The sequence below is a fragment of the Apostichopus japonicus genome, chromosome 3 (assembly GCF_037975245.1).
Source record: "Apostichopus japonicus isolate 1M-3 chromosome 3, ASM3797524v1, whole genome shotgun sequence".
NCBI lineage: Eukaryota > Metazoa > Echinodermata > Holothuroidea > Aspidochirotida > Stichopodidae > Apostichopus > Apostichopus japonicus.
The window spans coordinates 19,915,834-19,928,967 of NC_092563.1; the positions used below are offsets into that span (position 1 = coordinate 19,915,834).

The 13,134-nt window shown below is 44.2% G+C and overlaps 2 protein-coding genes across 2 annotated transcripts in view; both read left to right on the forward strand.

The window, feature by feature from the left end:
• The window catches only part of LOC139965386 (RAB11-binding protein RELCH-like), a 50,135-nt gene that overhangs the window by 14,482 nt on the left and 22,519 nt on the right, over nt 1-13,134 (forward strand). Inside the window, exons 6-7 of the mRNA XM_071967704.1 lie at nt 6,579-6,667; nt 7,283-7,558. Coding sequence (XP_071823805.1) covers nt 6,579-6,667; nt 7,283-7,558 — 365 coding nt within the window. The remainder of the gene's footprint in view (nt 1-6,578; nt 6,668-7,282; nt 7,559-13,134) is intronic.
• On the forward strand, nt 7,610-10,685 carry LOC139965387 (uncharacterized). The gene is made up of 2 exons (XM_071967705.1): nt 7,610-7,997; nt 8,450-10,685. The coding sequence occupies exon 2, from the start codon at nt 8,451-8,453 to the stop codon at nt 10,683-10,685; it is 2,235 nt and encodes a 744-aa protein (XP_071823806.1). The 5' UTR covers nt 7,610-7,997; nt 8,450.

The following is a 13,134-nucleotide window of genomic DNA, read 5'->3' on the forward strand; positions in this document are numbered from 1 at the left end:
ACTGGATGTGTTGTACATATACAAGCAGACTGGAACCAGGACATCATTGATACAAGAACTTTGAATAAAAAATATGTACAGTACTGATTTCGCTTAACTCCCGTTGAAAAAAAATCAACGATCGATAAAAAACGTTGAAAATCGATAAAAAAAGTTGAAAATCGGTTAAAAACGAATAATTTCGTTGACAAGATTTAGACTACTGCGGGCACGGGTTGTCAGCGAAGTTTCAACGAAAATTCCACGAAAGTTATCGCGATCAAAAACCGCAAAGGCTATTCTAGACATATCAAGGTTGTGACTTGCGTTGAATCCTTAGTTTAACTACAGCCGTTTTCAGACTCTACCAGAAGTTGTAGAGGAATATTACAAATGTTACAAAAGTTTGATTGTAGATAGAGTAAGTTCTTTACTAGGTGTTTGAAAAATGATTTGGCTAGGATAGTAAAAACTAGTCTTGATCGATCGTAATAAGCACGTTCTACGATAAGTTATAGGCTAGTATTAAACTAAGATAAGTTTAGGTTAGCTCACCAAGGAACGCAGCGTCAGAAAAACTAGAAATAAAAAAAATATCCACAATGAAACAGTCGTAGCTGGATATCAAAGAGATCTTTATTTCCAATAAATTCCTGTGTTACTTGACGTACTACAGTACCGTTTACTACAGAACATCACTCACTAAACAAACTTTTCTGAGCGCATTCCGTACAAAAAATCTCCCCCAGCTTCAATGCACGCAAAAATAAAAAAACATCCTGTTATTTTCCCCCTAACCCGTTACTGTAAGTTGCCCGCGAATGCAGATGGACTGCCCTGGTATTTAGGTCGCAGCCTGGGTCTGGGCCACCTGCAGTTTGCTGCTAACATGTGTATTCCCTACCCTGGATATCCCCACCACCAAACTTTTTTTTGAGAGGCTTAGTCCAATCATAAACCTGGCTTTGTCAAATTCACGCCTACCATCTGTTAATTAGCATAGTATTTATCTGAACCTTTGGCTGGCTGCCTCTAGAAGCAAACATTATTTTACCCCTACTGTTCGTAATGGAATGGATGTTACCTGAAAACCAAATATTCATTCATATTATAAGTAGAACAATCCAGCAGGGATAGAAAGTTTATCTTGAATGAACCAATCAGAAGTCGTGCTATTAATAAAACTTGAAACACCTGGCCAGCAAGAGAGTTGCAAACAATTGTATCCATGACTACTAAGAAAATAAAGCAGTGACTTGGGGCCCACGTTGGGTAGAAATCTGTGGAAAATGAATATATTTTCATTGCTTATTTGAGTATTGTATATTGGGAAGAGCTGATCAAACATTAGTAGGGAGGGCTTTCAACTGGCCTGACGGCTTTCAACTGGCCTGACGGCATGTACATTTAATTTAATGAGAAGGGGGAGTTTTTATGAGTCTCCCGGTATGCGTCACATGAGAAGTAAATGTTTTTGTTTTTCGGTTTTATCATCGTTTTTCAAGTGGAACAGCTCATAAAATCATATCAAATGAAAATAATACATATTTGAATATCCTTCCTTAGTTTTACTAATCAGGAATGTTTAATAAAGCATGCAATGCATCGTTCGAAAAAGGTAATTTTAAAGTAGAATTGAAAATGAACGACATAAAACAATATCTGTGAAGCGTGCGGAGCACAACTTTGAATATTCGTTGTGAAAGAAAACATAGCGAACGATGCTTATTGCGTACAGTAAATAAATTTCGCGGAACTGGTATAGAGAAATTACGTACTGCAGCTTACGTCGGAGAAGCTCATAAATGACACAGGTGGATAGAGCGCATCAAAATTCGGTTTAGGAAATCCCTATACAGCCGACAAAAGTCGATATCTCCTTCCGTTTTCGAGTTATATGCGATTTTGTGTTTTTGCGATATGGTTTTTAGTATATTTTCATTCAATAAGGTCGTTTTTGTGTGTGTTTAAGTAAGGGTGTGACCCAACAGATATTTCGCTAACCGTTTCACCGTATCGCCTGCCGGTCGGTTTAACGTTTAAACGCCGTTTCCCGATCGCGGTTTTTTTCGACGCACGGTCACTCGACTTTTAATGAAAATAGGACATAATTAGTACAATAATTAAGGTTTTTTCCCCAGCAGGTAGCAATTCAGGCAACAAGACACTCGATCAATGTATGTTAATTACTAATTAGGCCCAATAATATTGCGAACCTTTCGTGTAATAATTGCTGAAAAGAATAACACACATGATCAGTATTCGTGGTGTTCAGAAGTTCAGATCACTGAATTTATATCACTCGGCCTTCGGCAACATCGTAACTTTTGAAGAAAAAAACAATATATTTGTCTATCTATCACAAGATTTTTAACAAAAACTCGCCTAAATTAGTATACTTACCCACCTTTCCTGCTTACTTATTAAAAGTCATGTTAAGAAAACAAATTACGCACGCACGTGTTGTGCGATGGGTTGTAAAAATCAAGTTGAAACTGGTTTGAGCAGCCTCCGATTTCATTTTCTTTCTCTTGTGTCACATACATGATACAGTACCTTACATTAGATACAAAAGTTAATTCAACAACAGCCAAAATTTGTGTCGCAATAGGTTAAGTTTTAATCGCGCTGCGCAGTACCATTCATAATTTGCATATAACATCAAAATTTACACTCGGCGTCCAGATGGCGGGAGATGTAACATCATGTTCAATCTGTTGTGTTGTTCCCATGGTGCGATGAACTTGGGCAAAGTTCAATGACCTACTTATGTTCTGTGACCAATGTCAGTGGGAATTATGTGTGTAAAATCTCGGGTTTTTCCATGTGTTATATATATAGAAGTTTTACGTAAGCGGAGCGAATTTTAAGGCGGCTCGTTGATTGTGAGGAAGCACTTATCTAAGCATCAATATTTGTGAAAAATATCGTAAGTTTTTCATTTTCATTCATTTTCTTTTATGTTTGCCGCAATCCCGCCCGCAATGCATGCACAGCATAATACCATGTGTGAAAAAAATGGCTGTACACGTGCAGACCTGAGAGAGCAAACTGGCCTTGTGTTGTTAATGTTATGACGGTACTTTCTAGAACGACCATTTGCCTCTTTTGGGGTCAACATATTTTCACACGGGATTTCAACATGCCATTGATCGATGTACACGGGTGATATGGTCAATTCCACGGTGACTTGCGTGACATTTTTACTAAAATTCCTCTCTATTTAATATCATTAAACAAATAAAGAAATTACCTGGGAGAAAAGCATTCATTTAGTCAGTAAGGTAAGCCTTAATGCTTACAACAGTAGACAAAAAATATTTATACCTCAAGTATTGGGGGTGAAATTGGCGAAAAACTAAACATGACTCGCGTGACAGTTACTATTAGCAAAAATCAGAATGCACACACAAATGTTCGATTTCTTATGTCTTATTAAAATATTTCCAATCACTTTTTGTAATCATACCGAAGTTGAAAAACACCTCTACCTCAATTGCTATGCAACTTTGAAAAAGTGTTGTAACGCATGAAAAAAACGATGCAGATGTATTGTGACTCGCGTGACAAGAAAACGTGACTCGCGTGACTAGTTCACTTTTCGGATAGTTCTAGACCAAATGCAGTAGTGAATCAAAGGTATAGATCTTGCATAGTGAAATATAACATTCATTGGTCTAGAAAGTGTCCAAAAGGTACTTCCCTTGGGAAAGTCCAGATGATATTATGTCCCCAAGTTACCTTCATGACTGCAGACAGTAGGTAATATACTGTACGGGTAGTACAGTTGTTCAGGCAATATATCTTGTCAATTAATATTTGTAACAACATTTATTCTGTTGAAGTCACTCATTTGAGAGTTATAGAAGAAAGAGATCTATCAAAATGTGATTCAAATTACCATTGTCATTTGTCATATTTGAATAAACCAAAAGTGTAATATTTGAGAAGATACATTCGCTCATGGGATTTTGGGAATGATTGAGCAGTTAAAACCTTAAGGTTGTCAAGTCATAGCACATGGCATTGCCAGATACAATGTTTTTGCATATTACTTAAAAATCAATGACAAGTGCTAACTTTCCAAATGTGGTGATAAAATAGGCATTACATTGCGAATAAATATTCATGATTTTAAATTCTGATACTTCAAATGAAATTATCATAATTAGTTGCTTTATGTGTGCCCATAGTATTCAAGTTGCCTAATTAAAGGGGAATGCATATATGATATCTTTAATCAGTGATTCATTCATCAAACTATAACATCCCTGCAAATTTCACACAGTAAATAGGTAGAAACACTATCTTGATTTGACGTGACTCGCGTGACGTGACTCGCATGACATTCGTAAAGGGTGATTTTCTGCAAAATTTGAATATCTTAAGAAAAGGAAAATTCAGTAATCCTTTTGGTATCTATGTGAAGACGTGATATTCATTATTTGGAGTAAAACTATTGTGCAGGCAAGGAGAAAAGAAACAAAAACAGTAAATTTTGTGACTCACGTGGCAGTAAATCGAGGGTGTTTACTGTTTTCAATTAACCACTGTTGTCTAATGCCTTGATGTCAAAATAAAACTGAAGCTATAAAGTGAGCACTATGCTATAGCAAATATAATTAGTCCAACACACAGTTAAAATAGGTAGAAACACTATCTTGAATTGACGTGACTCGCGTGACGTGACTCGCGTGACATTCATAAAGGGTGATTTTCCGCAAAATTTGAATATCTTTTGGAAAGGAAAATTCAGTAATCCTTTTGGTATCTATGTGAAGACTTGATATTCATGATTTGGAGTAAAACTATTGTGCAGGCAAGGAGAGAAAAAACAAAAACAGTAAATTTTGTGACTCGCGTGACAGTAAATCGAGGGTGTTTTCAATTCACCACTATTGTCTAATGCCTTGATGTAGAAAAAAAATTGAAGCTATTAAGTGAGCACTATGCTATAGCAAATATAATTAGTCCAAAACACTGATGATACCTATGATTAATATGTACAAATCTGCACAAAATGAAATTTCACTGTATTTTTCATAATTTAGTTACTACGGGAACCATTTGTTATTACCGACCCCATAATCAAACAAATGATGTTTCTGGGGTGAAAAAATTATTTTTAGTAACTACAAGTATTCTATTTATTGGAAACTTATACATTTTTAATGTACAATGATTTTAAATTTTTTGGTATGATGTTGACCTTATCATGGAATTGACCATATATGTCACACATATTAACTGGGAAAACGAATTGACGACACTATCATGAGCTTGTGACTATTAGCCTACTACTTGAGTTATATTGAACACATTATTCATGCCTAAAACATCGTTTTTCTGTTTTTTTATAGATAGTTTGCAGTACATTACTAAGTTCTTCACATATTTTTAAATAATTTTCATGTTTAAAATGTAAACAAAATAGAAAAAATAAAAAGAGAAAACGCCTTTTTGAAAAATGGAAGCGTCCTCGCAGAATGGGCGGGGCATCTTTATTTTGCTTCAAGTAACATGTTTTCGCTCGGAAACAAAGTTTCATACTTCAACTCTCATAAAAAAACAAATTTACATCTCTTAGAAATAACTATTTTTCGTATTCTGCAAGTAAACCAAGTTTATATGTCCATTCACTGTTATTTAAATGGTTAAACAGAACTTCAACTTATTTGGAAGGGTGCCTCGTGGTACATAGCTTTGACTGCAACCTCTCTAAAAGCCTGGCGAAGTTAAGACTTATGTCACTGTGTTTGGGGTTCACAGTCAGAAAACGTCCCCCGTCAGTTTAATTAAGCGTTTCTTTGAGTGTTACTACTCATATAAGCATGAGAATGCTTTCGAAAATATTCCCTCTTTCAAACGACTGAACTAAAGTCTAACTGATATAAATAAACGAAGTTACGCGTTTTCCGACGTTTCGTGTAACCACAAATTGACCTTCTATTTCGTTTAAAAAAGAATTTCAACGTACCGTTGAAAATTCCACGAAGGAAATGACTGAGATAACCAATCGATAAAATTCGATAAAAAACGATAAAAATCGATAAAAATCGCCGAATTTCGATGAAAAACAAAGAATTTCGGTTATTTTTCTTTCAACGAATTTTAACGGGAGTTAAGCGAAATCAGTACTGTATAGTATATCAACACATACCTATCCTGTTGGCTGTTATCTAGGCTCTGTCATTAGTGACAGATACATACCATAACTTTAGAAAAGAAGAATCCATGAGCAAATTTGAATATAAAGATCAAATTGAGCTTTTCCATGCTTTTGTTTAAACACAGACAAACCCATTGATAGTCAAAACTTGTGTGCTAGTATGTATGTTTACACATCTCTGTATTCCTTAATGTTAGATTAGTTTTCCATGTTACATTAACTAAGTCCTCTTTTGTCCATCCCCTCTCTCTGTCATATGCACACACACTCGTATACATTTTTTGGTACTTTAGGAAGACTGTAACATTGATTTGGCTGGCATAATGTCATAGATTCCGTTTGGCATAGTCTTGCATCAACACTTGTCGAATTGTTTCTGCAAATTTGGTTCTCTTCAAAACTGAATCTCTCCATATCTTATAATTCACAGGAGACCGACATTTCGAAACTTGAAGAAACAGTTCGACAGACTAATGAAGAAAAGGAGAATTTAATGAAAGAATTAGAAGCAGTTAGACAGTAAGTAGAAATACAGTTTGGAAGGCAGTTTGTACATGATTGGTTGCAAAATATATATATCAACAAGATCTTTAAATTGTTTCTCTCTGAAGCATTTTTTTCACCATTATGGAGTCAAATTTATTAATACCCTCTCACTCTACTGTGTCAAGAGTGAACTATGTCTAAATTGAATTGGTAGAGCTCTAAATTGAATTGGTAGAGCAAAATGGTAGAGTGAACTGTGTCTATTGAACTAGAGTGCTAAGGTTCTGAGGAGACAGTAAGCTCATCACTTGTACAATTAACCCCCAACCCAGTAAATGTTGGGATTTTCGAGCAAATTATTGTTAGACATGAAGTTTCAGTTTATAACAGTTCAGGGCTTGCTAGTGCTATGTTTAACTCAATTAGTAAGGGAACGGTTATTTCCTTACAAGGGTAAACATGTTACTCTTGTGGAATCGAGCACATTGAACTTTGAGGTATGAACTTTGGTTGATTTGCGAACCATGCAAAGTTCAGGACAAACAAAAAGGAGGAGGGGAGGGGGGGTCAAGATGGATGGATGCCATAAAAATGGAATAGACTAACTTAGTGAAGTAAATCTGGTTGTTTTAATGTCCTTTTCTACAGGGAACTAGAAGACTTGAAACATCAGAATATCTTAGCATCCAATGAACGAAAAGCCATGATTGCAAATTCAGAAGAGCCAGTAAAGGAGCCAGCTATCAACGGACCCTCAACGGAGAGGAAAGAGGCTAGGCAGAACCACACGCAGGAGCAGGAGGACAAAGAGGTACAAAATGATGAAGATGAGGCAGACATTGGAAGGACTGAGAGCGGAGGAGAAGATTCCGGTCCCGAGCAGATGCAAGACTCAGAGAAGAAGACCACTGGGAACAAGAAGAGGTGCGTAGAACAGCTAGGATTAATGAAAACAATGGCAAATGACTGACGAACAAAGAAACAAGTGGGGAAATTGTGGAAATAGAATTACATTACATCCATTTCCAACATGTATCTATTATAGTGTAAAAGACTCACTGGGTTTTATGATGTTAATTAAGTGATTTACTTCGCTCCTCGCTTACCTGTCTCCTCACAACCTTAGCACCTCATTCTACCGTGCCTATAAAGTCCTGGTAAATAAATAACACTGTGCGCCCTCTATGACCGGACCCCCCTTCCGGTCCCTCCTCCTTTTTCATTCTACCATTCCAAGTGCCTACACGCATATTTTTCTTGTGGATAGTTTCCTTGGAAATTTGTCTTGGTTTTCTTCGACGATCGCCGGAAGTTTTTTAGCTTCGGATCTTTAGAAGTTTGACAGTCCTTTCCTGACCGATAAGTATCCTTTTTGTCAAAAAGGGAGGGTTTTGGGGACTGTTTTCGTAGTGCGTTCCTCCTCGGGTTGGTTTGCGGCGGGGTTAGCAGTTCCGCGAAACTGCCTAGGTTCCCGCCCTATTCCTCCCCACGCTGAGGCGTGTTGTTGTTAGTGTGTTTTCATAGCTTGTTTACTCGCAACAAAGCAAAGAGGCCTCCCCCCAATTAGTTTTCTCTCGTCCCCCTTTTGGGGATTCATATTTCACTCTTTTTGTATGTATTTCTCGCTCTCTCATTTTCGTTTCAGCTAGCATTTTCTTGTTAGGCCACCCCGTAGCGTTACCTTGTTTACCGTTGCTAGGTTACGCTACGCTCCACCTAAGCCTAATTCCCTCCCTAGTTCTCCCTTCTTACGTTAAGCTTCTATCGTTGTTCATTTATCACTAAGAAGTAATCTTCCTTAATCCAGTTATTCAGCATGTCACGCAATCCATTGAAGTGCATCAACTGCTCTATGTTTCGCCCAGGCAGAGCCTGGGACGAACACGACCTTTGTCCGAAATGCAGATCCTGCACTCGACGAGACCCCTGCCTGGTGTGTATTAAGTTTACACCAGCTCAGTGGCAGGACATCGACCTGTGGCTTGAGGGCTTACGTAGCAAGCTCCAGGGAAGGCTGGACTCGATCCCGAGCGCAATCGGGGCGCCGGAGGTTCCAGGAATAACGGGAGATAGAGAGGAGGAGGGAGTAGTAGAGAGAGAGGTGGAGGAGAGTGGCCAGGAGAGGGCCGAAGGAGAGAAAGAGGTAGAGAGAGAGGAAAGAGAAAGAGAAAGAATTCCCCTAACGGCCCCGGCTACGTCCGGATCAGTTACGGCCAGAGGGAAGGGCAGGAGCAAAGGCAAGGCTCCTGCCAAGAAAAGACCTCCGAAGCAGAGGCACAGCTCGGCCGGACTGGAGACTCCGTCTCAGTCCGGGCCGCAGCTAAACAAACCCACAGAGCGCGTGGGAGGCTCGGGTCCAAAAGAGAGAGTAACCGAGGGGACGCGGAGACGGAGCCGGTCCCGTTCCAGGGAGCCGGACAGGGAGCCGGAGAGGCGGGTTCCGACGGAGATCCCGGCCCGAGAAAGCAGGGAGAGAGAGTCCTCCCGCCGACCCAGAAGGGAGAGATCGGGGTCGCATACAAAATCCCCAAGACGGAGGGAGAGGAAGAGATACTCTCCAATCTCCGACGAGTCCTCGGACTCTTCCGACGATGGATACAGAAGATCCAAGAGGAGGCGCCGGTCCCCGAGACGGCACCAGGAAGAGGAGCCAGCTTGGCTATCTAAACTCACCGGCCTGCTACGGCCCCTGCTGGAGCAAAGGACGTCCACGGTAGCCGACGTGGCACCGGGCCCTACCAGCCCCGTACCGACCATGACCCCGCAACCGGCCCCGGACCCAGACGCTCTGGATTGCAGAGCGTCGGTGAATCTTTCCGGCTTGGAGGACGAAGGGGAGCCCATAGATCCAGATCCTCTCGACTACGATCCTATGGAGGACAGCTTTGGCCACAATTACGAACCGGAGGAGGCGCCCGTGACAGGAGGAGCCCTCCCACAGGAGCTAATAACACGGGCGGCAGACATATTTAGACGACACCTGGGGTTCGAGGAACCCGAGACGCAACCGCAGAAGGCGGGCCGGGTATCAAAATTGACAGCGACCGGCGAAGCGTCATATAAGCCCAAAACTACCGCACCAGTAGACGCAACCTGCTATGACAGATTTGAGGCCATTGCCAACAAGACCAAGTGGACGGCCTTCCCGGCCAGGGCAGATAGAGCGGTCAGGGTACCTGACGAGGCCTGGAGGGATCTATTTAGATCTCCAACCATCCCCCAGGAGGCCAAGGAGAGGCTAAAAGCCGAACAAGGGGCCTCATCCACACACGTGTTCAAGACCCCGGACCAGAGGAAGCTAGAAGAGCTCTTGGTAGAGGTAGACATGGCAGCCCGTTCGGGCATGAAGTTCGCATCGGTACTAATGCTATCAGCCGAAGTCCTCATGCGACACCACCAACAACTACCTGAGGACAGCAGCCAAGTATCCAGGGACGAAGCGGGCCAGCTCCTCCTGCTGCTGGGCCCCCTCGTCAGGCTCGCGTACGATCAATTTGCAAGGATCGCTACCAGGTCCGTAAAGGCCCGTAGACAAAACATCGTCTCCGCCATCCATTGGCCTTCGACGGAGGCTAAGGACAGAATGTTGGAACTACCAATCCTCGGGGAAGACCTTTTCGCGGGCTGCTTCCAAAAGAAACTGCAGGAAGAGGTGGCCCGAAGGGAGACTCTGGCCAAATCAGAATTCCGACCCCCACCTACCCAGAGAACCAGACCCTTCCGCCCGAGGGAGAGCAGAGCACCTAGAGGAACGAGAGCAGCACCCGCCAAATCTATGAGCAGAGGAGCTCTCAGAGGCAGAAGCCGGGGGGGCAGCCTTCCGTCCGACCCGCCCCTGGGCCCCCAGAGGAGGCAGAGGCTCGACGTCGACCAGACGGGACAGTCACCGCTCCTCCATCCGACCAGCGTTCGCCGCCCGGCCCTAGGGGTGCCCACCTCACCGCGGCCATTCCGCCGGTGGGGGGGAGACTATCAAACTTCTCCCAGCAATGGGAATTTATTGGCGGGGACAAGTGGGTGTTGGACACAGTCAGACACGGGTACAAAATAGAATTCTCCTCCAGCCCACCTTTCGGGGGCGGAGGAAGGCAGACACTCACACCCACGGACCCCGTCAAACGCTTAGCCCTAGAAGGGGAAATTCTGGCCCTGCTGGCCAAGCAGGCAATTACAAGAGTTCCGGAAGAGACGGGACCGCTCTTCCGGTCCTCCTTCTTTCTGACCAAAAAACGGGACGGCTCCTGGCGTCCCATCCTAAACCTAAAACCCCTGAACACAAAACACATCAGACCAAAACACTTCCGTATGGAGACCTTAAACTTAATATTACCCCTACTCAGAAAGGGCATGTGGGCGGCGACCGTAGACTTACGGGACGCTTACCTGCACATATTGATACACAGAGAACACCGACGATTCCTAGCGTTCCGGTACGCAGAACAAGATTACCAGTTCCGGGCGCTCCCATTCGGCCTAGCCACGGCTCCCAGAACCTTCACGAGAGTCGCGGGAGCAGTAGTCGCCTACCTCAGAAAAAGAGGAGTCACCCTCTACGTATATCTAGACGACTGGTTGGTAGTAGGGAACAGCCTATCGGAAGCAACCAACAACGTCCACAAAACGCTCCAGACCCTTCAAGAACTGGGCTGGATCGTGAACCAGAAGAAATCACGACTATCGCCCTCCCAGACGATCCAGTTCCTCGGGGCCATACTGGACTTCACCACCGGGGTAGCCCGACCCTCAGAAGAAAGAGTCGCGGCAGTCAAGGCGACCACACAACAGATCTTGGTACACCGGGGGTCACCAACGGGGACATGGCTCCGGGCCCTGGGACTCATGGCCAGCCTCGTCGATATAGTGAGACTGTGCAGGCTACACATGCGACCCCTGCAACTGCACCTCCTGAGGTCCGCAGACCCTACAGACCCAGACAAACAACGCTCATCTACAGGTCAGAGGAGGTCACCCAACACTTTCGATGGTGGCTCGACCCAAACAACTGGAGTTCAGGGGTACCCTTTGCGATACAGCTACCAATGACATCGATAACGACGGACGCGTCACTGTCCGGATGGGGAGCTCATTGGAGCAATCGCACAGCATGGGGGACGTGGTCCCAAACAGAAAGATCTCTCCACATCAACATCCTAGAGATGAGGGCGGTCAAAAGAGCCCTGGAAGTTTTCAACGACCACGTACAGGGAACGATAACCACAATCTTCACCGACAACACGACAGTGGTGGCCTACATCAATCGGCAGGGGGGCACCCACTCAGAGAGACTGTGCTGACTCGCGTGGGAGGTGATAACAGCGGCCGAGGACTCCGGTACGATCCTACGGGCTTCCCACATCGCGGGCAAGCTCAACGTGATGGCGGACGCCTTATCCAGGGGGCACATAGACCCCAACGAATGGTCTCTGGAACAGGAGACCTGCGACAGAATCTTTTCGATCTTCGGCAAGCCCACGATAGACCTGTTCGCAACACACAAGAACAACAAACTCCAGACCTTCTGTTCCAGACGATTCCACCCCCTGGCCTACCACACGGACGCAATGTCCCTCTCTTGGGACCGCATGGAGGCGTATATCTTCCCGCCGCTGTGTATGATAGGACAAGTCCTCAGAAAAATTCGGAACTCCAAGGGCAGGTTCACACTAATAGCCCCGTTCTGGCCTCGCAGACCCTGGTTCGCCGAGATCCCTCAGCTCCTCATGGACGTCCCAGTGAGTCTACCGGACAAGCCCCACCTACTGTCCCAGAGACAGGGAACTCTCTCCCACCCAGACATCAAGGGGTTACAATTAGTTGCCTGGAGGCTGTCCGGTCTTCCCTACGACAGAGAGGCTTTTCAGAAGCAGCTGCCGCGATGGCAGCCGACGCTAGAAGGGGAACGACCGCAGCGACTTACGATTCCCGTCTGCGGAAGTTCGACCAATGGTGCCGACCGAGACAGATACTGCTGCCTGCTGCCTCTGTGACACAGATAGCCGACTTCCTCCTCTCACTCTTTGGAGAAGGGAAACAAGTCTCCACTATCAGGAATTACAGGTCGGCCATCGCCGCCATCCACCAGGGCTTCCCAGATGGCTCCACACTGAGCAATAACCCGTACATTGCACAACTCGTCAAAGGCATGGCGAACCGTCGCCCACAGATCAGACGGCTGGCCCCCTCCTGGGGACTCTCAGCAGTGTTACATGCCCTGGCATGACCACCATACGAACCAATGGCTAACGCCTCCCTGGCTGCCCTCACAAAAAAGACACTCTTCCTCGTCGCAGTTGCGTCAGCAAGAAGGAGGAGTTGCCTCCACGCCCTATCCACCAAGCAGAATCACATCAGATTTGAGGGCCACGGGTAAGGATGGTTCCAGACCCGTCATTTATTGCAAAGTACCAGACCTTGACCTTCTTGCCAGGAGACATTTTCATCCCGGAAATTAAGACCATGTCATCAGTAGCCGAGGACAAACGATGGTGTCCAGTCAGGGC